This window comes from Lagenorhynchus albirostris, chromosome 7, assembly GCF_949774975.1.
Source record: "Lagenorhynchus albirostris chromosome 7, mLagAlb1.1, whole genome shotgun sequence".
Taxonomy (NCBI): Eukaryota; Metazoa; Chordata; class Mammalia; order Artiodactyla; family Delphinidae; genus Lagenorhynchus; species Lagenorhynchus albirostris.
The window spans coordinates 454,661-480,117 of NC_083101.1; the positions used below are offsets into that span (position 1 = coordinate 454,661).

The 25,457-nt window shown below is 55.7% G+C and overlaps 1 protein-coding gene across 2 annotated transcripts in view; it reads right to left on the reverse strand.

The window, feature by feature from the left end:
- The window catches only part of CACNA1B (calcium voltage-gated channel subunit alpha1 B), a 193,062-nt gene extending 169,459 nt beyond the window's left edge, over positions 1 to 23,603 (reverse strand). For both annotated transcript variants that reach the window (XM_060153244.1, XM_060153245.1), the window contains exons 1-3: positions 23,320 to 23,603; positions 22,242 to 22,347; positions 19,092 to 19,231 (exon numbers count right to left, since the gene is read on the reverse strand). In XM_060153244.1, coding sequence (XP_060009227.1) covers positions 19,092 to 19,231; positions 22,242 to 22,347; positions 23,320 to 23,603 — 530 coding nt within the window. The remainder of the gene's footprint in view (positions 1 to 19,091; positions 19,232 to 22,241; positions 22,348 to 23,319) is intronic.
- Between the last annotated feature and the right edge of the window lie 1,854 nt (positions 23,604 to 25,457).

The window sequence follows — 25,457 nt, forward strand, 5'->3', positions numbered from 1 at the left end:
TCAGCCAGCCCCTGTGCGGAGTCCCACCCGCACGGGCACCTGAGCTTGGGGGCGCTCCCGGCCACGTGGGGTGGGGAGAGGTGGCAACACCCGCTGCAGTGCTGGCCTGGGGCCCCGACCCTGACCCGGGCACCCCCCACCCGCCCAGAGTCTGGGGTCTCGGCTGGGTCTTTGTAGCCGCATATGGAACATACTGGCTAGAAGGTCACCCTGCCTTTCAACGTCTGTTTTACGATGGGGGTGGGGGTCATCCTCTGCCCTTCCCCCGGCCAAGCCGGGAGCTCCCCCTGAGGCTCCCAGTCCATCCAGTCAGCAAAGGGGCAGAGACACCCAGGACACCCTCAGTCTGGACTGCGGGCCCCGCACAACTGCTACTGCTGGCCCTCTGACTCTCAAAAACACCTCAGTTTGGGCAACAAATCAGCGAGAAGCGCCTGGGGTGCAGGGGCCACTCGACCCCTTGAGATGCTGCGGCCCCCGCAGTGGTGGCTCTGGCTCCAAGCTGGCTGAGCTGAGCACGGTCCCGACCCTGCTGGGGCCCCAGGAGGGACGCGTTTCAGGGGTGTCGCTCAGCCCCTTTCAGGGAGCTCGCCCTGCCGCGCAGGGGGCTGGGGTGCCATGTCCTCTCCACCCAGACGTGAGCACCCCGGGCTCCACAGGGCTTGCCTGGGAGGACCTCAGCCCTGGAACACCAGACCCAGGACCCTGGAGCAGGTGGCCGGGGTTTAAGTCCAAGCCTGGGTCTTCCTGGTCACAGGGAAGGCACGGCCTGTCCGGTCCCTCACCTGAGACATGGAAGCGCCAGCGTGAGGGTCCCGTGGCTACGGCGACGCTGTTACGAGATGACACTCAGGAGATGCGCCCGGCAGCATCGGGACCCACCAGCACTCAGTGGCAGGGACAAAAGCAGCAGCGTCCCCGGGGACTGTTACTATCGTCATGGAGGGGGGCCGGGGGGGCGCTCCACGGGAAGCCAGCAGCACCTGCTCGCCCCAGTCCTGGCTCCCGCTGGGCAGGTGCCGAGTCCCCCAGTCAGGCCCAGGGGGACACGGGAGCTGAGGGCAGACTCATGGCAGGCGAAGCACCATCTCCAGGAACTGCTTTGTCACTGACTTTCCAGGTGCTGGCTCTTGCCCAGGAGGCTGCTGGCTGTTGCCATGGCGACAGCCTGTGGGTCTCAGCCAAAGATGCCTCAGCCTCCTCCATCCTCCCCACCCCACCCCCCAGCCTGGGCTGAGCATGAAGCGCAGGCCCCCTGCACTAGAGGCCCTGAGCCTGCTCCAAACCCCAGAGACCCCAGGCAGGGTTGAAGAAGGGCCAGGCCTGGCATGTGCGGGCCGCCATGCCAGAGAACATGACATTCACATCTCATTCAAATAACAACATCATGGGCTGTCTACCACGTGCCAGGGACTCTCGGAGGTCAGCACCATTAGCCCCACCATACAGAGGAAGAAACTGAGGTTCAGACAGCACATCCACGGGTCCAGGCTCACAACCCAAGAGGTGGAGCTGGGACATGGCCCAGTGCCTCCTGCCCCACATGGTTACACACAGTGACACACTGACTCACGCTGAGGTCAGCCTCACACGCAACAGACCTTGTCATAGTCACTGCCCAAAGCACAGCAAGTCCAGCCACATGTGATCACCCTCCCCAACCTAAACAGGGCTACAAGACAGGTGGGGACCACACAGAGTGGACAGAAAGGGTTCCAGGCCACCAGCTTCTCTGGGGCACAGTGGGTGACCATCGTAGGGATGCTCTACAGCCCCTCCCTGACCATCAGCACCCCCAATCTGTGCTGGGAAAAGATGTCCCCCAGGTGGATACTGTGCCCTTAGACTGCCTGAAGTGCTCTGTCCAGCTGGAAACAGGCCTACTACTTTGGTCAAGTGCAGCAAAGCTCCGACCAGCGAGGTCACTGTGACCCAGGACACTCACTCGCCGCAGCCATGGAAACCCCAGGAGGAGATGTCTCCAGGTCACTGCCATCAGACCCCTCTTTTTTTTTTTTTTTTTTTGCGGTACGCGGGCCTCTCACTGGTGTGGCCTCTCCCGTTGCGGAGCACAGGCTCCGGACGCACAGGCTCAGCGGCCATGGCTCACGGGCCCAGCCGCCCCGCGGCATGTGGGATCCTCCCGGACCGGGGCACGAACCCGCGTCCCCTGCATCGGCACGTGGACTCTCAACCACTGCGCCACCAGGGAAGCCCCAGACCCCTCTTTTTAGGGTCAATTTTACTCCTCCTGCATATCCTGAGGGTCAGGGTAGCTAGTGGTTTGGACTTCGGCTCAGTCTAGCTGGAATCCTTACTGGTTCCTGCAGAACAAATTTCTGAGCTTCCTCAGCCTCCAGTCTGTAAAGTGGGAGTGTTACCCCCTCCCTGCAGTAATGAGGGGTCCTGCCAATGAAGGTCGAGTAGGGAACTGGGACTTCCACCCCATGTAGAAGTCACAAGGCAGAAGACCCCTGCCTCTTATGGGTCAGGATCAGAGACTCAGCTAACACAGGGTTAAATAAGATCCAGAGTCTCAGAAAAACATGTGGAAACGTCCAGGTTTCAATCAAAACTCATGCATCAAAAAGCCAGGAAGATCTCAAACTGAACGAAAAAGACAATCAGTAGATTCCAACACTAAGATAATGGAGATATTAAAATTATCTGACAAAGATTCTGCAGCAGTGATAAAATTGCTTCCACAAACAATTGCAAACGTGTTTGAAACAAACCAAAAAAATAGAAAGTATCATGAACGAGGTAAAGAATCAAATGAAACTTTTATAACTGAAACTACAATCACCAATATAAAAAGCTAAGAGGATGGGCTCGACAGCAGAAGAGAGGGAACAGAGGAAAGAGTCAATGAACTGAATAACAGTACAGTGTGAACGTGAACGACAGAGAGAAATTAGGCTGAAAGATGGAGGAGGAGCAGCGGGGGGAGGGGAAGTAGAAGAAGAGAAGGGGGGGAGGAGGGAGCCTCAAGGACCTATTGAGTGACTCCCAAACAAAATAAACTCAAAGATATCCACAAAATACCTCATAGTCAAACTTCTGAAAACTAAAAACAAAATCTTTTTTGTTTGTTTGTTTTTGTTTTTGCGGTACGCGGGCCTCTCACTGTTGTGGCCTCTCCCGTTGCTGAGCACAGGCTCCGGACGCACAGGCTCAGCGGCCATGGCTCACGGGCCCAGCCGCTCCGCGGCATGTGGAATCTTCCCGGACCGGGGCACGAACCCGTGTCCCCTGCATCGGCAAGCGGACTCTCAACCACTGCGCCACCAGGGAAGCCCAGAAAAAATCTTGATTGTGACAATTAGAAATTTTTAAATGGAATAAATTAGGTGATAATGGAATTATTTTCTTAGGTATGATAATGTTATTATAGCTACATAGGCCAGTACCCTTATTCTTAGAACACTAGGGATGATACTTCATAATACCTACAACTTTTAAATGGCACAGCAAAATATAATACAGGAAGGAAAAAGATTGCAAAAGTAAAATTTATTGAATTTAGGTGGAACATATACGGTGTTCATTGTACTACCCAACTATCCTCTGAAAACTTTCATAATAGAAGTGGATATATATATATATATATATATGAATATATATATGAACATATATATGAATATATATATATATATATATTCAGAAGAGCCAGAGAAACACATCCCTATAAGGGAAAATAATTCAAAGGACAGTGAATTTCTCATCCTAAATCATGGAGTTCAGAAGGAAGTAGCACCATATTTTCAAATGCTGAAAGACAAGAAGTGTGAACCTAGACACCAGTACCCAGCAAAAATATCTTTCGGGAATGAAGGAGAAATCAGGATATTCTCAGATGAAGAAATACTAAGAGAATTTGTCCCAGCAAACCTATTTTCAAAGAGTGACTTTAAAAAGTTCTCTAAATAAAAAGAATATGATGAAAAAAAGGAATCATTGACCATAAGGAAGGAAGGAGAATGGAAAGAATAAAAATAAGGGTAAATATCAATACAATACAGTTTCCTAAATTATGTTTTCTAAACTATGCTTCTGGTTGAAACAAAAATTATAGCACACTCTGATGCAGTTCTAAATACATGTAGAGGGGCTCCCCTGGTGGCGCAGTGGATAAGAATCCACCTGCCAATGCAGGGTACACGGGTTCAAGCCCTGGTCCGGGAAGATCCCACATGCTGCAGAGCAACTAAGCCCATGCGCCACAACTACTGAGCCTGAGCTCTAGAGCCTGCGAGTCACAACTACTGAGCCTGCGTGCCACAACTACTGAAGCCCGTGTGCCTAGAGCCCATGCTCCGCAACAAGAGAAGCCACCACAATGAGAAGCCCACACACCGCAACGAAGAGTAGCCCCTGCTCGCCACAACTAGAGAAAGCCCGCGTGCAGCAACAAAAACCCAACGCAGCCAAAATTATAAAATAATAAATTTTAAAAATAAATAAATACATGTAGAGGAAATACTTAAGATAATCACACTATAAATTGGAGAGGATAATGGGACATAAGTTGCATAAGATTTCTATACTTCACTCAAACTGGTAAAACTATACCAATAGACTGGGATAAATTATGTATATATAATGCAATACCCAGAGCAACCACTAAAAATCCTCTGCAAGGATACACTTACAAATACTGTAGATAAATCAAAATGGAGTTCTAAAGTACGTTCAAATAACCCACAGGAAGGCAGGAAAAAGAAATCAAAGAAATAAGAAACAGAGAGCTCAAACAGAAACAAAAAATAAAATAGTGGACTTAAGCCCTAACAGAGCAATAACTATATTACACGGAAATGGTCTAAATAAACCAAATAAAAGACAGAATTGGCATAATGGATGAACAAATATGACCCAACTCTATGCTGTCTATAAGAAACTCGCTTCTAATATGATGATGCAGGCAAGTTGAAAGTAAAAAGATAAAAAAAGATACATCATGCACGTATTAATCAAACAAAAGCTGGAGTGACTACAGTAACATCGATAAAGTAGACTTCATAGCAAATAAGACTACTAGAGACACAGAGGAACATATAATAATAAAGTCTACCCAGAAGACACAGCAACACTAAACACGCACAGGCACACCTGGGATATATTTTGGGTTTCGTTCCAGACCCCCACAATAAAATGAGCATCACAGTAAAGGAAGTCACATGGATATTCTGGTTTCCCAGTGCATACAAAAGTTATGTTTATACTATACTGCAGTCTACTAATTGTGCTATAATAGCATTATGTCTAAAACAATGTACATACATTAATTTTAAAATATTTTACTGCTAAAATATGCTAACCAGCATCTGAGCCTTCAACAAGCCATAATCTTTTAGGAGTGTTTGAAATATTCCAAGAATTAACGAAATGTGACACAGAGGCAAAAAGTGAGCCAATGCTTTTGGAAAAAATGGCGCCAATAGATTTGCTCTATGCAGGGTTGCCACAAGCCTTCAATTTGTGAAAAAACGCATTGTCTACAATAAGGTGAAGCTCAATAAATGAGGTGTGCCTGTATGTGCTCAACAACAGAGCCAAAAAATATGTGAAGCAAAAACCAATAGAACTGTAAGGAAGAGGAGACAAACGCACAACTGTAAATGGAGACCTCAGCACCCACCTCGACAACTGACAGCACAAGCAGACAGAAAGTCAGCAAGGATTCAGAAGACTTAGTAACACCAACAAGCAGGATCTAAGCCACATTTATAGAACACGCCACACAAAAACAGCAGTGTACATACTCTTGCCAAGTGCCCATGAAACATAAACAAAGATAGACCATATCTTGAGCCTAAAATAAACCTTACCAAATTTAAAATAATCAAAATCATACAGTGTGTTCTCTGACCACATGGAATCAAGCTAGAAATTAATAACAGAAAGATACTGGAACATCTCCAAACATTTGGAAACTAAACAGCACATTTCTAAACAATCTACAGATCAAAGAAAAGTCTACAGGAAAATTTAAGAACACATGGTACTGAATTAAACTGAAAATACAACATATTAAAATGTGTGAGACACAGCTAAAGTGTGCTGAGGCAAATTTAATATGCCACGTGCATACACTAGAAAAGAAGAAACGTCTCAAATCACGCATCTAAGCTCTCACCACAAGAACTGAGAAAAAAAAGAGTAAAATACACCCAAAGCAAACAGAATGCAGAAAATAATAAAAATAAGGGCAGAAATAAGTAAAACTGAAAAAAAGAAAGAAAGAAATCATTGAAACTAAGAGCTGGTTCTTTGAAAAGATCAATAAAATTGACAAACTTCTAGTACGACTAACCTAAACCTCCCAAAAGAGATCAAGAGAGAAGACACAAATTACCAGTGTAAGAAATGAGACAAGGGCTATCCCTACAGACCCTGCAGACATCAAAAGGATAATAATGAGTGACTACTGTGAACAACTCTACACACATAAATTTGACAATTTAGACTAAATGGACTACATCCTCAAAAAACACACACTACCACAACTCACTCAACAGGAAATAGATCATTTGAAGATCCCTATAACTATTAAAGAAATTGAATCCATAAGTTTAAAGCTTCCTAAAAAGAACTCTCCTGGCCCAGCTGGATTCACTGCAGAATTCTACCAAATGTTTAAAGAAGAATTCACAGCATTTTTACACAATGGCTTCCAGAAAATAGAACGGAGAAGGGAACACTTCCAAATCCATTTTTGGAAGCTTGTATTATCCTGACATCAAAACCATACAAAGACAGTACCAAAAAAACAAAAACAAAACAAAACAAAGGGAACAAATGACAGACCAATAGCCCTCATGAATACAGATGCAAAAATCCTTAACAAAATATTAGCAAATACAATTCAGCAATATATAAAAGGAATTATATACCATGACCATGTTTGTTCCAGGAAGTAAGTCTGGTTCAATACTCAAAAATGAATCATTGTAATCCACCACATTAACAGGCAAAGGAAGAAAAAGTCACAAGATCATACCAAAGCAGAAAGGGCACTGGATGAAATCTGATACTAACAAGAAGAAATCTGATTCATGACAAAAAAACTCAGAAAAAACGGAATAGAGGGGAACTGCCTCAATGTAATAAAAAGCATCTACAAAAACCTACAGCAGGGCTTCCCTGGTGGCGCAGTGGTTGAGAGTCCGCCTGCCGATGCAGGGGACACGGGTTCGTGCCCCAGTCCGGGAGGATCCCACGTGCTGCGGAGTGGCTGGGCCCGTGAGCCATGGCCTCTGAGCCTGCGTGTCTGGAGCCTGTGCTCCGCAATGGGAGAGGCCACAACAGTGAGAGGCCCGCGTATCGCAAAAAAAAAAAAAAAAAACCTACAGCAAACATTATACTTAATGGGGAGAGTCTGAATGTTTTCCTCCTAAAACTGGGAACAAGGCAAAGGTGTCCACTCTCATTCAATTTAGTACTAGAAGTCAAAAATGTACTGTTTTTCTATATACTAGCAGTGAACATGTGGACACTGAAATTTTAAATATAATACCATTTGTACTCATGCAAAAATAAAAGAAAAACTTAGATGTAAATCTAACAAAACATGCACAGCTCTTGAATCCTGAAAACTACAAAATACTGATGAAAGAAATCACATAAGATACTGTAAAACTCTTAGAGGAAAACATAGGAATGACACTCTTTGACATAAGTCATAGCAAGATCTTTTTTGACTCACCTCCCAGAGTAATGTAAAGAAAACCAAAAATAAACAAATGGGACCTAATGAAACTTAAAAGCTTTTGCACGGTGAAGGAAACTATAAACAAGACGAAAAGACAACCCTCAGAATGGGAGAAAATATTTGCAAACGAATCAACGGACAAAGGATTAATCTCCAAATATATAAACAGCTCATGCAGCTCAATATTAAAAAAACAAACAACCCAACCAGAAAAGGGGCAGAAGACCTAAACAGACATTTCTCCAAAGAAAACATACAGGTGGCCAAGAAGCACATGAAAGGCTGCTCAACATCACTAATCATTAGAGAAATGCAAATCAAAACTACAATGAGGTATCACCTCACACCAGTTAGAATGGGCATCATCAGAAAATCTACAAACAACAAATGCTGGAGAGCGTGTGGAGAAAAGGGAACCCTCTTGCACTGTTCTAGGAATGTAAATTGATACAGCCACTATGGAGAACAGTATGGAGGTTCCTTAAAAAACTAAAAATAGAACTACCATACGACCCAGCAATCCCACTACTGGGCATATACCCAGAGAAATCTATAATTCAAAAAGACACATGCACCCCAATGTTCATTACAGCACTATTCACAATAGCCAGGACATGGAAGCAACCTAAATGTCCATCGACAGATGAATGGATAAAGAAGATGTGGCACATATATACAATGGAATATTACTCAGCCATAAAAAGGAATGAAATTGGGTCATTTGTGGAGACGTAGATGGACCTAGAGACTGTCATACAGAGTGAAGTAAGTCAGAAAGAGAAAAACAAATATCATATATTAACGCATAGACGTGGAACCTAGAAAAATGGTACAGATGAACTGGTTGCAAGACAGAAATAGAGACACAGATGTAGAGAACAAACGTATGGACACCAAGGGGGGAAAGGAGGGGGGTGGGACGAATTGGGCGATTGGGATTAACATATATACACTAATATGTATAAAATGGATGAGTAATAAGAACCTGCTGTATAAAAAATAAATAAATAAAATTCAAAAAAAAAAAGAAATCAAATAAGGTCTACATAAATGGAGAGACATACCACGTCCACAGATTGGAAGACTCAACATAGTAAAGATAACAATTCTCTGCAAATTAACACACAGGTTTTATACAATTCCTGTGAAGATTTTGCATATACATTGACAAGATTATTCCCAAATTTATATGGAAGCAAAGAAATTAGAATAGCTTAAACAGTTTTTTTTTAAATTTACTCTTAAACACTTTTTTTAAAAAAAGAATAAAGTGGGAGGAATGAGTCTGCCCAATTTTGAGACTTAAACAGTTACAGTAATCAATACAGTGTGAAACTGGTGGCGGGATGGACACACGGATCTACAGAACAGCAGCAGACCCACACAGACATGCTCAGCTGACTGCTGGCAGAGACACAGAACGCCTCAGCGGGGGAAATACACCGTACAGGCTTTCCAGCAAGTGCTGGAGCAACCGGGTGGCCACGCACAGGAAGAAAACAAACAAAAGAGAATCTCAACTTCAGCCTCACTCCTGACACAAAACGAACTCAAAATGGATCCCAGACTTACACATAAAATATAGAATGATAAAACTTTCAGAAAAAAAATAGGAGAAAATCATCATGACCTAGGGCTGAAAAGAGTTCTTAGACTCAAAACCACAAGCCCTATCCATAAAAGGAAAAACTGATAAACTGGACCTCATTAGGATTCAAAATTTTGCTCTGCAAAAGTCCCTGTTACGAGGATGAAAAAATAAGCTACAGATTGGGAGAAAGCTGACTAGTATCTAACAATCCAAGTAGAACCTGAGCAGAATACATGAACTGACACTTCCCCAAAATGGAGACACAGATGGCAAATAAGTCCATGAAAAGATGTCCAACATCGTTGGCCACTAAGGGAATTCAAATCGAAACCACCATGATGTGTCACCGCACACCTATCAAAATAGCTAAAATAAAAAACAGTGACAACACCAAACTCTTGTGAGGATATGGAGAAACTAGAGCACTCATACATTCCTGGTGGGAATTTTAAAAAATGTAAAATGGTACTGCCACTCTGGGTAACACTTTGGTAATTTGTTAAAAAACTAAATATGCAACTGCAATACGGCCCCATAATTGCACTCCTGGGCGTTCATCCCAGAGGAATGGAAACTTATGTTCACACAAAACCTGTGCATGGATGTGCAGAACAGCCTTGTGGGTGATATTTCAAAAACTGGAAACAACCCACACGTCCCTCAACAGGTGAATAGTTAAAGAGACAACGGGCAGTAAAGAGAAACAAAGTATAGACACATGCAACAGTGTGATTCAGTCATCCTCAGAGAATCATCCTGAGTGAACAAAGCCAACCCCAAAAGGCACGATGCCATTTACATAATGTTCTTAAAATGCCAAAATGATGGACCTGGAGACTGGATTGTGGTTGTCAGGGATTGAGAAGCAGTGAGATCAGAGTGAAGTGGGAGCAGATACAAAAGGGCAGCAGGAGGGGTCCCGGTGGGGATGGAGTTTCTGCGTCTTGACTGTGCCATTGTCGACATCTTAGCTTCACAGGACATTACCCTCAGAGCCCTCTCTGCATGTTGTAAATCTACAATCAGCTCACAATAAGATATTCAGTTTTTTAAAAGGGGATGTTAATAACAGCATCTAGCCCAGGATGGCTGTAGGATGATTACATTAGCTGACCAGCCAGCACACAGGAAACTTCATGGAAGAGTCAGCGTCTATCTTTCATTCTCCCTTCCATGTCTCAGGAGCTCACGCTGCCCACCTCCCTCTGCCCACCTGCTCTGGTGCTTTCACCAGAGGGCTCTGCACCCCCACTGCCCACCTCCCAGGCTGGGGATCCAGAGAAGCACAAGTAAGTGCACCACCCCAGGGGTCATACCCCCTGGAAAGAGCCCGTCATGGAGACCAAGTCCAGGCCATGCGGGCAGGGACGGGGCTGGAGGGGTCTCGCACGTGCCTCTGCTGTGTCCTTGCATCAGTGTGTGTTGCGGGGCTGGCCGGCCTTAGACTGTACCCCAGTGGAAACACTGGGTCCCAGAATTGATTAGGTGATGGGAAGAAGGAAGCTCTTGCTTCACGCCCATCCCCTCCCCATCGCTGGACCCTCAGAACCCAGGCCCGAGAGGGCAGGTGCAGGGCCCACAGGCAGAGGGGGTGGCAGTGCTGGCGGCTCCCTAGGGATTCCCACCCTCACACCGGAGGCTTCACCATGCCCAGGACACGCCCGGACCTCCCACGGGCTCAGCAGTGCCCCCCGCCCCCTGCCCCAGTCCAGGCTGGAGGGGGTCCTAGGGTGGGCGGGCAGCCCTGCCTGCAGCACGTCCTCAGTGTCTGGTGCTGCTGTGTGTTGTCAGGCCCGGGAGGCTGACAACAGACCCGGAGGGGTGAGAAAGGGCCCACGGTCAGCGGAAGGTGAGGCGGGGAGGAAGACGCTGGCCCTACAGGCGTCCCACCCGGGCCCACAACACGGCAGCCACGGCAGAGCCGGGCCTGGAGCCACACGATCGCCCAGGGTCAGTCACGTGGCACCCTGTGCCCATGGGGGCCGGGGCAGGCTCCCTGCGCTCCCAGCTGGATTCCAATCGCACAGTATTTGCTGCACACTGGGAACCGGGGCACCGAGGCAATGGGGCCAACGGACGCTCATCAGAGGAGCCTGGGGTCTGAGCACAGCCTCTCATGGACGATACTGTGTCCACCCCCACCCCCCAAATTCCGGTGTGAAGCTCTAACCCCCAGAGGGACTGTATTTGGAGATGGGGCTCTTAGGAGGTAAATGCTTAAACGAGGTCATAAGGATGGGCTTTAATTTAATAGGATGAATCTAACAGAACACGAAGAGAAGCCAGGGACCTCTGCACACACGGAGAAGCAGTCCCGTGAAGACACAGTGGGAACGCCACCGCCTACAGGCAGGAAGAGGGCCTCGCCTAAAGCAACCCTGTGGGCGCCTTGATCTCGGGCGTCCAGCCTCCAGACGGTGAGACGGTGAACGTCTGCTGTCTCAGCCCCCGACCCCCGTCTGTGGCCTCTGTTACAGCGCCTGAACTAACAATTCTCGGGGGGAACGTCCATCAGCAGGGATGGGTTGTCACGGAGCCAGCCAGTAGGGAAGCCCCTTGGGGCGAGAAAAGGGCAGAGAGGCCCGCCAGGTGGGGAAGGTGGGGTGAGCTGAGAGAAGACAGACGCACAGCCCATCCCGCAGGAAGCAGGGGCCCAGCTGCGCACACGGGCTCCTTCTCTCCGGGAGGGGCTGTAGTGTCGGCGGCTCTGAGAGTGGCCCCCCTGGGGGGAGGCTGAGACCCAGAGAAAGAGGGGCACAGTGGGGCAGCAGCGAGGCGCTGGCTGCGTGAGCGAGAGGACACCCAGGGGCCTGTGACAGGTGACCAGCGGGACCTGCGAGTTCCAGGTCAGTGTGAGTGCAGATGGGCTGCAGGCGGTGGGGAGGCCCTGGGTGGAGATGAGGCCTGGCCTGCCCATCCCGAGAAGGACCTGCTCTCCCGTCCGCTTCCCCAGGCCAGGGACTGGCTTTGGCTCCAGGCCTAGTAACCCAAGGAGACATTAGCAACCATTCTCACCTCCAGGTGAGTCTGCAGCTCTGGGCTCAGCGGTGTGAAGTGGGGGTGAGGGGAGCCGCCTGGAGCTAAGCAGGAAGACAGCGCCCAGGCAGCTGCAGGTGTACCCACCACCCAGGGGCGAACGCTCCCGCCCTCCCCAGGCATGGACTTGACCTCCTGTGACCTCTGCAGGTGCACCAGGCACAGGATGCGTGGATAGGTGAGCAGTTGCCCCGGGCCGCCTCTCAGAGGCACTCGGGGCTTGGCATCCTGTGGGCACCAGGTGGCGGCAGCCCCAGGGGGCCCAGCACCCGGGACCAGAGCCGGCAGCGCGGCACACCTCAGCTGAGCTCCGGGTCCGAGGCCGGACAGCCTGCGCTCCCTGTCCTGCCAGGATCCCCAGGCCCTTGGAGCTGGGCAGAGGGGCCTCTCCCTCAACACCTGGGGTGGGGTCTGCAGGCAGCGGCCAGGAGGGGCCTGGCTCCGGCTCCCCACACCCCCCAGGAGAGTGACAAGAGCCCTAAATCAGAGGAAGATGGGGGGGACAGGAGGGCAGAGGCACAGGCAGGGGGTAAAAGCGGCGAGCGTGAGGGCGGACCCCACCCGACCCAGCACGGGGCTCCGGGCCTGTCCCCAGGGACTACAGGCCCCGTGGGCGGCCAGTGTCAGGAGGCAGGCGCCTAGGGGCCGGGCACAGGGTGCCCTCACCCAGCTCCGACCCGGCCACACAGCACAGGAGGCCTGCGGAGCCCTGGGGCCAGGCCTGCTCTGAATCATCAGTGATGCCTCGGGGATGCTGCCTGGAGCGTAATAATGGGGACCAGACAGCCTCCTTCTGCTGCTCCGGGGGCCGCTTGTCAGAACTCAGGCCCCTCCTGTGTCCCAACCGTTCCCAGCCTCAGGTGGGGATGGAAGAGAAAGTCCAGCAAACCCCCGACCTGACCAGGCATCACAGACCCCGCCTGCAGGACTGCAGTCACAGGACGCAGGAGGGGCCCACGTGCGGCGGCCCCAGCCCTGAACGTGAGCTCTGGTGCCCACGCTCGGACATGCACTGGGGTCAGCCCACGTCCAGACCCACTGCCGCTGGTCACTCAGACACGGTGTCCCTAGTCACCTCAAACCTGGATACAGCGTCACCCATGGTGAGGCACAGCGTCCCTGGCTGCCACACGTGGACACAGGGTCACTGCGCACCTTGGCCCATACCTGCTGGCCCCTCCTCACTCAGGGCGGTGTCCTCCGTGGCCTGGCCTCCCCAGAGCACTCTCCTGCGCCCTCTGACCAACTTCGCGTCCACGCCCAGTACAAACTCCTCTCCCTAGGCGGCGCCAGCCTGCTGGCCTTCCACCTTCCGCTTCCCACAGGACGCCCAGGCCAGGGAGGGAGGACCCTGAGCTCTAATTACATGTCCTGGAAAGAAATTCACTCCTGTAATTGGAGTGAAATGAGAGGCTGTGGTTGGAAACGTCCCCTTGGGGAGTCACCTGTCTGAGCTGGGACACGTTTCTCTGCTGTCCCCGAGGAAAGCTCCGGGCTGGGGCTGGGGCTGTGACAGGGGCAGGAACACCCATGGCCTCGGGATTCTGGGGCCCTCTGCCAGCACAGAGAGGCCCCCGGGGTCTGAGGGGACCCTGCTGCTGCCCCTACTCCCAGCTGCCATCAACCTCTCAGGACCGTAGGGTGGGCTGGGGGCTGCTGATGGGACGGGGAGGGCGGAGGTGGTGACGTGGGGACACACCAGCCTCAGACAGGCTGGGGATGCGGGTGCCACACTCGGGGGTGCCGGCGGGTTTCCTGAGGACAGTCAACCAGACCAGTGCTTCCTGCAGCTCCACCCCAGTCCGAGCCCCATGGCCTCCCTGGGGCACTGTTCCCCCCCCAGGACCGGCCCCTGCGCCCGGAGCCCCCCAGCAGGCCCCGCGGCCTCCCCACATCCTCACCCTCTGCCCCACCCCCAGCTCAGGACACCTCTGCTCAAGGTCCTTCTTAGGGACCTTCCCTGACCCCCGTGAAGGGGAACTTCACCCCCACCCCGCCCCGGCCTCCTGCTTCACTGCCCTGCGTGGCAAGAGCTGTGCGTCGCCTGTGTCCCCGGGAGACGCAAGCTCCACGTCCACTGCCGTGTCCCCAGCAACCAGAGCATTTGACAAATACCTTCCACACGAACGAACAAGTGGATGGACGGCCAGCCAGATGGTCAACGGGCGGAGGAGGGAAGGTGACTAGAGACGGGGCCGAGGAGAAGGTGAGAGGCCGAGGCAGGTGAAGGTACTCCGCACTCACTCTCTCCCCCCGTCGCCCCATCTCACTCCACCTGCTTCCCACTCCAGCCTCAGATGACAGCCAGCTTCCGGGTTCAGTGGAAATGCAGAGTCAGGGGACGGCTCCGGCCCCAGCCCTTCCTGCTCATCCGACAGCCCAGCGCGCACACTCAGCTCACCCTCCGGTTTCCCGCTGTTACAGAGAGATGAGCGTGGACTCCAGGACGCTGGACCTTAGCTTCCCTCATCCACCTAGGACATCACTCCAGCGTTCCGGCTGCATCACCGCTAGCCCCCGCCTCCCGGACCTGGCCCATCTGCACACAGGCTCCGGCCCCCACCTAATAAAACCCTCTGCCCCTCCCCTCCCTCCTGCCACTGCCCAGTCCTCTGCCGGCTTTGCTGTAAAACTCCCTTAAAGGTGGAAGAGCTGCCCCAGGTGCTCACCACGGACCCTGCCCATTCCCACAGGGCTTTCCCCTGCAAGCCCTCGGAAGAACCCATCACCTGCACGGCGCCCACCGCCGCACTCAGCCATCCATCCTCCCCTTGCTCCTGCCCGAGGAGAGCACGCTCCCCCTTCCTCAACACCGTCCCCACCCACCTCACTGGCCAGTCCCAACGTGTCAACTCTGGGGTCCCGGGGCTCAGTCATGGGCAGCTTCTCCTCCAAACTCCCCATTCCCTGGGGATCCTGTCTGGTCTCAGGCACTAAAGGCCACGGATACACCTGTGTCCTGGTGTTGACACCACCAGCCAAGACCTCTCCCCAAATATCTAGATGGCTCATCCCCTCACATCCTTCAAAAGTCACCTCACTACGGAGTCTTCTCTGACCCCCCGACACCGAGCAACAGCCTCCCAGTCCACACTGTGTTCTCCTTAACCCCCTTCCTACATGGGAAGATGAAGCACAGTACTGTCACAGAAGGAGCGGTCTCCACGGCACACCTGCCCCCAGGCACCGTGATGTGGCCATGACCTGCCCTTGCCGACCCTCTGCGCACCGAGAGGACACAGAGCGGGGCAGGGAGACTGGGTCCCCCAGAAACACAGCCCACAGGGCAGGGGCCTGGGGGTCCTGTTCACTGCTGCCTCCTCAGCACCGGGCAAAGGCTCACTGAATCTGAATAAATGAGTGATCAAGGGCTGGTGAGTGGGCGGGGCAGTGCCAGGCGAGGGCAGCTCGAGGAGCTGGAAACGCGTGGACAGGACGGAGGGCAGAGGGCGGCAGGCAGGACAGCCCCTCACCTGGCTCCGTGGCCAGGACTAGATGCTGTGCCCCCTGCAATGCCAAGAGTGCACCCGGGCACAGTCTACAGGTGAGTATATGAGGTTAAGAGGCCTCCCTGATGCAGGGAGGGGCCCTCGTTCCATCGGGGCCCTCCCACAACCTGCGTGCCCGCCTCAGAAGCAGAAGGGAGCCCAGCTGGCCTCTGGGGACAAGTCAGCACCAGGGCCTCCCCGGCCAGAGCCCTTCCCCTCCCCACCATGGGCCTCCGGCCCTCTGAGCACCAATTAAGTCAACCCTAATTAAAAACAACAAAGTAGGGAACTTCCCTGGTGGCGCAGTGGCTAAGAATCCACCTGCCGATGCAGGGGACCCTGGTTCGAGCCCTGGTCCGGGAAGATTCCCACATGCCGCGGAGCAACCAAGCCCGTGCACCACAACTACTGAGCCCGGGTGCCACAACTACTGAAGTCCTCGTGCCTAGAGCCCGTGCTCCGCAACAAGAGAAGCCACTGCAATGAGAAGCCCGCGCAGTGCAAGGACGAGTAGCCCCCGCTCGCCGCAACTAGAGAAAGCCCGCGTGCAGCAATGAAGACCCAACGCAGCCAAAAATAAACCAATAAATTAATTAATTTTTTAAAAAGGGACCAAGAAATAATGTCCCCACCCCCCGCCATGGCTACCCACAGGGACCTCAGCTCAGGAGGGCTTAGAGTTAGGCATTCTTCCCCGGGTTCCCTGGGGCAAGTACTCACCCCAAAATGGACGAGGGCCTCCCTCCATCACGCACCACACACACATACACGTGCACGCGTGCACATACATACAGGTGCACACACATGCACAGACGCACATGCGCACGCATACACGAGTACACACACAGGTCACGAGTCCCTGGGTGCTGCAACCAGGAGCAACAGAGCAGCTCCCGCACGTGACTCTGGGACATAGATCACCCCCCCATCTGGGGGCTCCCCTCCCAACCCAGCGCCACCCCTGGGGACAAGGTGCAGAGAGAGGGAGCCTGGAAACCATTGGTGCCAACTTCCAGCAAGAGCGGAGACTCCAGGACCCGGATGAGAGACACAGAACAGGCAGAAAGAGAAATAGACAGGGGAAGAATGGGAGCGAAAAAGCAAAAAGACACAGAGATACAGAGACGTCGAGAGGCAAAGAAATACCGAGATGGCAAAGAAGAGATAAAGGGTCAGTGAGGCAGAGAAGATCAGAAACAGGCAGACAAAGGCCAAGAGAACAAGACAAGGGGACAGGGAGGGAGGGAAAGAGAGACAGAAACAGGTTGGCGGGGTAGGAGAGGGGCCCACGTGAAGAAAAGGCAGAAGCGAGGAGAGGTAGGAAAGACGAGGTGGAGAAACAGACGGACTGAGGTCAGGATCTCCAAGTCCGGGCTGGGGGCAGAGTTAAGGTCTCGGGACCCTTGGGATCCCCCTGCTGGGGCTCCCAGGAAAGTGAGCCCATCCTATTCTCTCTTGTGCCCCGGAGAGTGTGGTCAATGGCAAGAGAGAGCAGCCAGCCTTGGAGGTCTCTCCTAGCCCTCACAGGAGGACGGGGCTCCCTGGACCTGGAATCAGGACACGCTTGTTGGAAGACCCAGGGGTCCTGCCTCCCCGGCTTGCTCCCAGCAGTCCAAACACTCAGCACCACGGACAGCACCCCCAGAGGCAGGGTCCCACCGTCCCGCCCAGCTCCCAGCTGGCCCAAGCACAGAGCACCCTAGCTTCAATAGCCCATTAATTCAGCAGATGCTCCCTCACCCTCCTGGGGGCCCTCCCAGAGCTAGGCTCTGGGGACACCCTGAAAAATAAGACGCTCTTCTTATCCTCAGGGATTCACATCTAGAGGGAGAGAGATGTAAACAGCCAGCGACTCTCCTCGACAGCCCACGCAGTGCCCACCGGGCTGTGGGAGCACCCTGCCCTCCGAGGGGCCACACCCACCACCAGATCCCCACCAGCAACATCGGTGGGACCCCAGAGGGCTTTCTGTAAAAGCCCCTGCTGCCACCGCCACCGAGGGCAGCAGGCGGGTGTGGACGGCGCACGCCGTACCACAGAACCGCACGGCTCCCAGCAGAAGGCTGCCCGCTCCCTTCCCTACTCGGTCATTAGGAAAAATGAAAGGAAAACGGCAAGTTTCCCAGAAAGCTTATTATATCCGATTTCAGCGGCATCCATCCCGTCAGAGCCGGTGACAGGCTGGTGCAAAGACAGAAAGGGAGGCTGAGGCACAAGGCCCACCGGCCCCTCCGTCACCTCCAGGGAGAGACCCTCCGAAGGCGAGGCCACCTCGACTCTGGCCCACGGCGGGCATGCTGCAGGCAGCTCTGGGGCCAGGCCACCGGCAGCTCGAGCAGACAGCGGGGCAGGCCCCCCAGGACGGGGCGGGTGGGGGGCCTCTTGCGGGAGCCCAGAGGCCATTTAGCCAAGTCTGTGTGTCCTCACATGCAGCACAGGACAGAGACCTGGCCACAGCCTCCTGTCCCTTGGAAGGAGTGTTCTGGGCCACAGTGGGGCTCCGAGGCTGCAGTCCGCCGGGGCGGGGCCTCTGGGACCTGGGCTGTGCAAACAGGTCCTGTGGAGCGAACACCCAGGCGCTCAGCCCCAACCCCAGCCCAGAGCCGGGGCAACAGCAGCTCAGCCCCAGCCTCAGCCTCTACTGGCCAGAGGAGCAGCGCAGAGGCCTGAATACCCATCAGGCCAACGGAAACACCCTGGCCCGAAGGCTGGGGCCTCCACGACGAGGAGCAGGGCATTCCGCCCACTCTCAAAGCAGCCCAGCCCACGGCGACTTTCTCGATCTCCTGGGTTGTTTGGAAACCACAAGCTGGCACTTGTCAGGGTCCGCCTGAGAAGGAAAGTGGGCGGCAGGACACACTGATTAAGCTCCTTCGTGGAACCAGACACCGTGACAACACACCGGCGCGGCCACACCCAAGCACAGCTCCAGGAAGCCGCGTCCGAGAACCCTTCAGGCAGGAGCCCCCCAGATCACGGGGCGACAGAGGCAAGGCTGGAGCCCAGGATTTACAGAATAAGGCCCAGAGCCCTCCCCTGCCCTGGTGACCTGCCCACGGCACCAGCAGCTCTGTAAGCAAGCTTCGCCCGAGGACAGAGCACCGTCGACGGCCCCTCGGCCACGATCACAGCCCAGGCGCCTCCTGGGGAGAAACAATGCCCGTCCCACCAGCACCCACCCCGTGAGGACCAGCACGAAGCCGGGGCCTCCAGCGTGCCCAAGCCCGCCCCTCGCAGAGGGCAGCCCGGGCCCAGCACCCACCCCGTGAGGACCACCACGAAGTCCATGACGTTCCAGCCATTCCGCAGGTAGGAGCCCTTGTGCAGGACGAAGCCCAGCGCAACGATCTTCATCCCGGCCTCGAGGCAGAAGATGCCGATGAAGTACGGCTCCGTGTCGTCCTGAGGAGAAGCGCAGAGCAAGGTCACCCCCGCCGGGGTTGTGGCAGGCGAGGAAACCCCCCACCACCCACAGACTCGGCTCTTCCATCACGGGCCTGTTTGCCCTCTGCCGAGCTTCCCTACCAGGGCAGGTGGCCCTGTCCCCATGGCCAGTGACACCCGATCACAATAGCAAGGGGGGGCTCCCACCCCCGGAAGCCCTGCAGCAGGGGAAGCAATAAGAGAATTGGGGGGTTTTTCCCACAATCACTAGGACAATGCTCGTTATAACACCCCACATGCATTAAGCACTATTATCATCCCCATCCTAGAGGAAACTGAGGCACAGAGAGGTCAGGAACTGGGCCGGAGACTCACAGCTTGCTAGAGGGAGAGACAAATCCTAACCCAGAGGTGACTTGGGTCTGATCCTGAGCTCGAACCGCTATGGGGACAACGGCCCAACTCCCTAGAGGACAGCCCAGGACCCACGCATTCCTTCAACACACACCTTCTGGATAATCAAAACATACACATCTTGGTGGAAGCGAGCATGGCCGCGCCTCAGGGAGCCTCTGGAGGGCGAGGCACCCAGCTGGGCGAAAAGGAAAGGAATTCCAGGCGGAGGGAACAGTGTGAGAAAAGAATGGGGATGGGAGAGGGCAGGGCCGACACGGGCCGGGCCCTGGTGGCGAGCACAGTGGGGATGAGCTGCGTGGACTCAGGGAGAAGACACACAGGCGGCGTGGAGAGTGACCAGGGGCACCACACACTTGGGAAGGGTGGCAGACAGAGCCTCTGTGCAGGTGACCCCACAAGCTGGACAACGGGGACACAGGGGGAGGGTCAGCATGGGAAACAGCCTGAGTGCAGACCACAGACACAGGAGTGGACAAAGGGGCAGCGGGGAGGTCCTGCCCCCAGGACTGTGGGAGCCACTGGAGGACTTGTCCTCCGAAGGCTGCTCCGCCAGGGAGGGGTCGAGCCTCGGGGCCAGGGACCAGCCTCCCGGGGCTGCAGGGGAGGGGAGCGGAGGGCCAGACTGGCTCCCTGTGGGTGTTGCCAGCTCCCACTCAGGACCAGCGGCCTGAGCCTTCCTCCCCAGAGAAGCCTGGCCCCCCAGGGCTCTCCCATCTGACCTGGGGCACCCTCAGCCTGGCGTCCACGGTGGCCCAGTTCTCCTGTCCTACCACCCTGATGCTGACTCACGAAGGATCGTTCCCCGGAGGCTTCTGGTCTGGTTTAGTTGCAGGGTCCCCTCTCCCCGAGAGAAGAGGCTGCGGACCACCTGCCCTGGGTTAACAGCTGGGCCCCAGCAAACAGATGTTCACAGAAGAAGAGTAAGCCAGCGCCAGGAGATGGGGCGGGGCCCCTCCCCAGACCCCTCCCCAGACCTTCCCTCACAGCTCTTCCCCCAGCCCCATCCTTGATCACACTTGGCTCAGGGCTGGCTCAGGGCAGGGCTCCAGCTGAAGGCCACTCAGGAAGCTGATGTGTGTGTGGGAAGCGGAGCCCCCAGAGACAGGGAGCTGTGGAGGCCCCACCCCAGGCCAGGCCGCCCCTGTGCCACACGGCCCCCTCCCAGCCGCTGGCGGCAGCAGCCTCCAGACCTAAGCCCTGGGGCGCAGGGCGCCTGCTCTCCAGGCCCGCTGTGTCCGGCCTCCCATCCATCTCAGCAGCCTCCGGGGGGCACACTCTGCTTGCTCTCCCAACAGCTCAGCCCCCAACTCCGACAAGTGTACCGAACCCCATCACCACAAAGCAAACCCTCCCTCACCTGTGAGGCAGGAGCTCAGACGTGGCTGGACACACAGCTGGCCCACTCAGGCCTGCTGCCGGAGCCTGGCCTCCCTGCCCCCCGCACCCACCCCTCCCCCGGCCTGCTTCCCTCTGGCCCCACCCCTGCTGGACTCCCTTAGGGATGTGACCACGCCTTGCCTGGAGTTCAAGGCCTACGCAGAGCGCTGAACAGGCCCTATTTCATCAACGCTTTTCTCCACTGAAGTTAGGGAAGGAGCTTGGACAGAAGTGGTCACTTGCCAGGGTGTGGAGAAGAGGCATCGGCCTCTGGCCGCCCGCGCCCCCAGAAGTGTCTCCTCCTCGGGACCTCAGGACCTCCGGCGGCTCTCCAGCCAGGCCCCAGCCTCCCTCTCCAATCCCCACAGCTACTCTTCCTTCTCTCTGCTCTGAAGCTCAGTCTCTCAGGCCCCTGGGAGCCCACACCGAGCCCAGGCAAAGGGGCCAGGGCAGCTGGGGTGGCTGGGGCTAGGGGACATAACCTCACCCTTGAAATGGGGCTCACCTCCTCAAGCAGCACCCTTCCCTCTGCCCCAGCACCTCCAGACACCCTGACCTGGCATCCTGGCTCCTGTGGGTTCTGTACTCCAAAAGGGGAAACCACAGGGGTCTGGGGAGCTCCGGGCAAGAGTGGGTGGAAGCGATATTCGGGACGTTTGGGAAGAAAGGCTGGGAAGGAGTGCTTCCCACGGGAAGTGGCGGGACCACAGGGAAGGGATTCCAAGCAGAGCCAGGGAAGACAGCTCTGAAGGAGAGGCTGACGGTCCCGAGACCAAGGGCTGCACCCCGGGGGCCGAAGACTATCACAGCCCTGCAGGGAAGGGTGGGCAGCTAGCCCCCACCCCACTCACGGAGCCTGACCCTCCTTAACCTGGGCCATTATGAACGCCCTTCCCACACCCCAGCTTTAGCTCTTAGTTTCTTAGTCCGTGTGGACTGGACAGGTGTAGGGGTGGCGGCGGCACGCTGGGCAGAGCAGCTGCGGGCTAAAATGGCCCCTCTCAAGCCACCCTTCCCCAGCAGGGGCTGAGCTGGCTATCCCGCTCTCCCGGCCCTTCAGGCAAGCGCCAGCTGCCCGGGTCCTATCCTTTTCCTACCCTGAAAGAGGGGGAGCTGCCCAGACCACCCTGCCCGAGGAAGCTGCGCCCAGTCACGGATCCTCAGAGGGTCGTGGAATCAGACAAGCTGCCGCCACCCCACGCCCCGCCCTCAGGCCGGCCGCCACCGCACTCACCAGCCGCTCAGACATGGGCGTCTTGTCTCCGTCGGGGAGGTGCTGCTCCAGTGCCAGCACGATGCAGTTGGCGATGATGGTGGCCAGAATCATGTACTCAAACGGAGTGCGTGGGTTAAGGACGGCCGGGAGGCGCCAAAGAGAGGCGAGGAGGCCAAGGCCGACAGCGCGCAGTGCAGCAGCCGGGGCCAGGCCGCCTCCGGAGGGGCTGAGAATGACCGGGTCCGGAGTCCACCCCGCCCTTCCCGCCCTCATCCTCGGGGCCGCCGCGACGGGCGCCTCCGCAGTCGCGGCCACCAGCCCCTCAGCACGTCCCCGCGGCCGTCAGCACCGCGGACAGCGGCTCCGCCGCGGCTCCGCCCGGCTCCCGCGCCCCGAGGGAGGGGGCTGTGGGCCCCCAGCGCGCGGCTGGAGGAAGGACCCCGCGCAGGCGCACACTCCCCCCTAAAGACACACGCAGCCACATGTACCTACACAGGCACGTGAGCATACATGTACCGAGAGTCCCGAACGCACGCACGCGCAGCACCAGGTTCATGCTATGCCCGCACACACACAGGCACCTGCAGCCAGGCGCGCGCACCGGCTCGCGTCCCCCGGGTGCTCACACCTACACAGACACCGATTGGCCCTCGGGTGCCCTCCAGGCTGGCCGCGCGCTCTGCGCCCGGACCGTGGAAGCGAAGGGACGAGCCCAGGGGCAGGGGGCTCCGCCCAGCGTCCACCCCGCTCCCGCGGCCGCTGCCACCACGACCACACACACACACACACACACACACACACACAGAAACACACAAACACGCACGCACACGCTGCGCGCGGAGGGGGCCCGGAATCCGCCCCGCCCCCTCCTCGCCGAGCCGACCCGATGCACCTCTCCCCAGGGCGCACCCTCCTCCAGCCCCGGGAAAAATGGCCACTGGGCGCCGCACGCGACCGGCCCCCGCCCCGGGGCCCCGCGCCCAGGCCGCCCCTCCCAGACCCGGCGAGGCGCGGACGCCCGACGCCGCACCCGTGGCCGTCCCCGCGACCTCGGGCGGCCCCCGGTCCCCGCCCGGCCCGGCCCCCGGCAGGATATGGCCACTCGGTGATGCGCTTGGCGTATTTGCGGACGACGTTGTCCTCGCTGAAAACGAAGAGCGAGCGGTTGACGGTGAAGCAGTTCTGCTTGACCGGGATGGGGTTGTATAGCGCCATGGTCCGCGCGCGCTGGGCGATCGACTGCTTGTAGAGGACCCGCTGGCCCGGCTGCAGACCCCCAGGGCCCGGGCCGCCCGCCCCGCCGGCCCCGCCGCCCCGGGCCCGCTCCCCGCCGCCGGCGCCCCCATAGCGGCCGCCCAGCTCGTCCCCGAAACGGACCATGGCTCCCGGGCGCTGCGCGCATCCCCCAGCCCGGCGGCCCCGCGGAGATGGGAGGGCGCGGGGCGCGCCTGGCGCTCGTAGTGGAGCAGCCGCGGAGCCGCCGGACCCACAAGGGACCTCGCCCGGCCGACCGCCGCCGCACCCGACACTGCCGCCCGCACCACGCCCTATAAGGGGCCGGTCACGTGGCAGGGCCCGACCAATCCGCGTCCGCCCCGCCCCCAGCTGGCCGCCCCCGCCCTGTCCCCCTGCCGGGTCCGGCAGCCGGCCCTGGGGGCTGCGCCTCGGCCCTCAGGTCCTCCTGGGCTGCGCCCGGGCTGGGCGGCAGCGGTGCGCGTGCGCCCTCCCGCCTCACGCCCGGCCGGCCGCTGGCCAGATGCTGAACTGGGAGGCTCAGGCCAGGAGCTGGGCGGGGCTGGGAGTCCTCGACGGCTTGCTGAGCGGCACAAATGAACCCTTCCTTCCCCCCAGGAGGCATCACCAGCTGCGAGACGCTGTAGCCCAAAGGGGGGAGGGGGAGGCCCCTAGTTCCCCACGTTTCTTTCCACACCTCGCTCCTCCCAGCGGCCACATCGCCTACTCCCCTCCCCCTCGCTGCGGACACCGGCCTCTTCCAAGAAGATGTTGGCTCCTGGCCCTCTCCTGCCATCCTTTCGGGGTCTTCGACATCAGTATAGAGGATGCTTTCAACTCCCTGGTCTTGGGTTTTCAGGATGCACAGCTCTGTCCTGGGGCCCCTCCGCCCTCAATCGTATCCTGGGCTTTGCCATCACCACACACCGAATCAGCTCCAAAACCTCAATTCAGAGATTCCTGCGTTCCACCATTCCTTCAATAAAAATTTAAAGAGAGCCTGTTGTATGCTATTCATCCAGCCAGCCAACCAGCCTCTCCACTAAGCCCCTATTAGGTGCCAGGTGCTAGGCTCCCAGCTCTGCCTTCACGGAGAAGACATCCTCATACAAGGAACGGCAATGTTCACACTGGGCTTACTTTGCGCCAGGCACTGTTCTACTCGATTCACACATGATTTGCTCATCTGGTCCTCACAACGTTCAAACAAGAAGGCTTTCCTGAGTCAGTGGCAGAGGAGGTAAGGCGAGTGTCCCTTCCACCAGCACGCGGACAGCAAATCAATACTGCCAGCAGCACCAGGTAGCAGCGCTGTGAAAACAGAACAAGGAGATAAGGATGCGGGGGGTGGGGGAGGAGCGGCTTTTCTACCACCCAGTCAGGGAAGACAACTTTCAGGAAATGATCCTTGAGTGGACCTGAATGTTGTAGAGTGAGACAGGACACTGAGTGCAGAGACCCTGGGGTGGCCATGCAGGCCAAGATCTGGGCTCCAGCTTCTGTCTTCAGTGTGATGGGAAGTCATAGCAGAGTTCTGAGCAGACAGGTGGTCATCTGACTCCTGTTCCAAAAAGATCCCTCTGGCTGCTGGGGAACAGATTGCAGGGGTACAGTGTGTGCATCACCTAGGATGTATTCAGAGGTAAGCAACCCAATTCCCACGTGTCGGTGACTATACAATAGTTTTAACCTCACTTACTAAGTCATAAAGTATGCTATTTCAGGAACACAGACTCTTCCTATCCCTCTTCCCTCCTGTGGTCACCACCTGCACGTTTTGTCCTCATGCTTGTCGCCTCACGGCCCAAGGTGGCTGCCACAGCATGAGACATCATGTCTTTACACCACCATCTCAGATAGGAAGGAACAGGCAGGTGTAAAAAGGACATCTATTTTTTAAATTTTATTTTATTGAAGTATAGTTGATTTACAATGTTGTATTGGTTTCTCCTATAGAGAAAAGTGGCTCATTTATACATATATATATATATAAAAAAAATA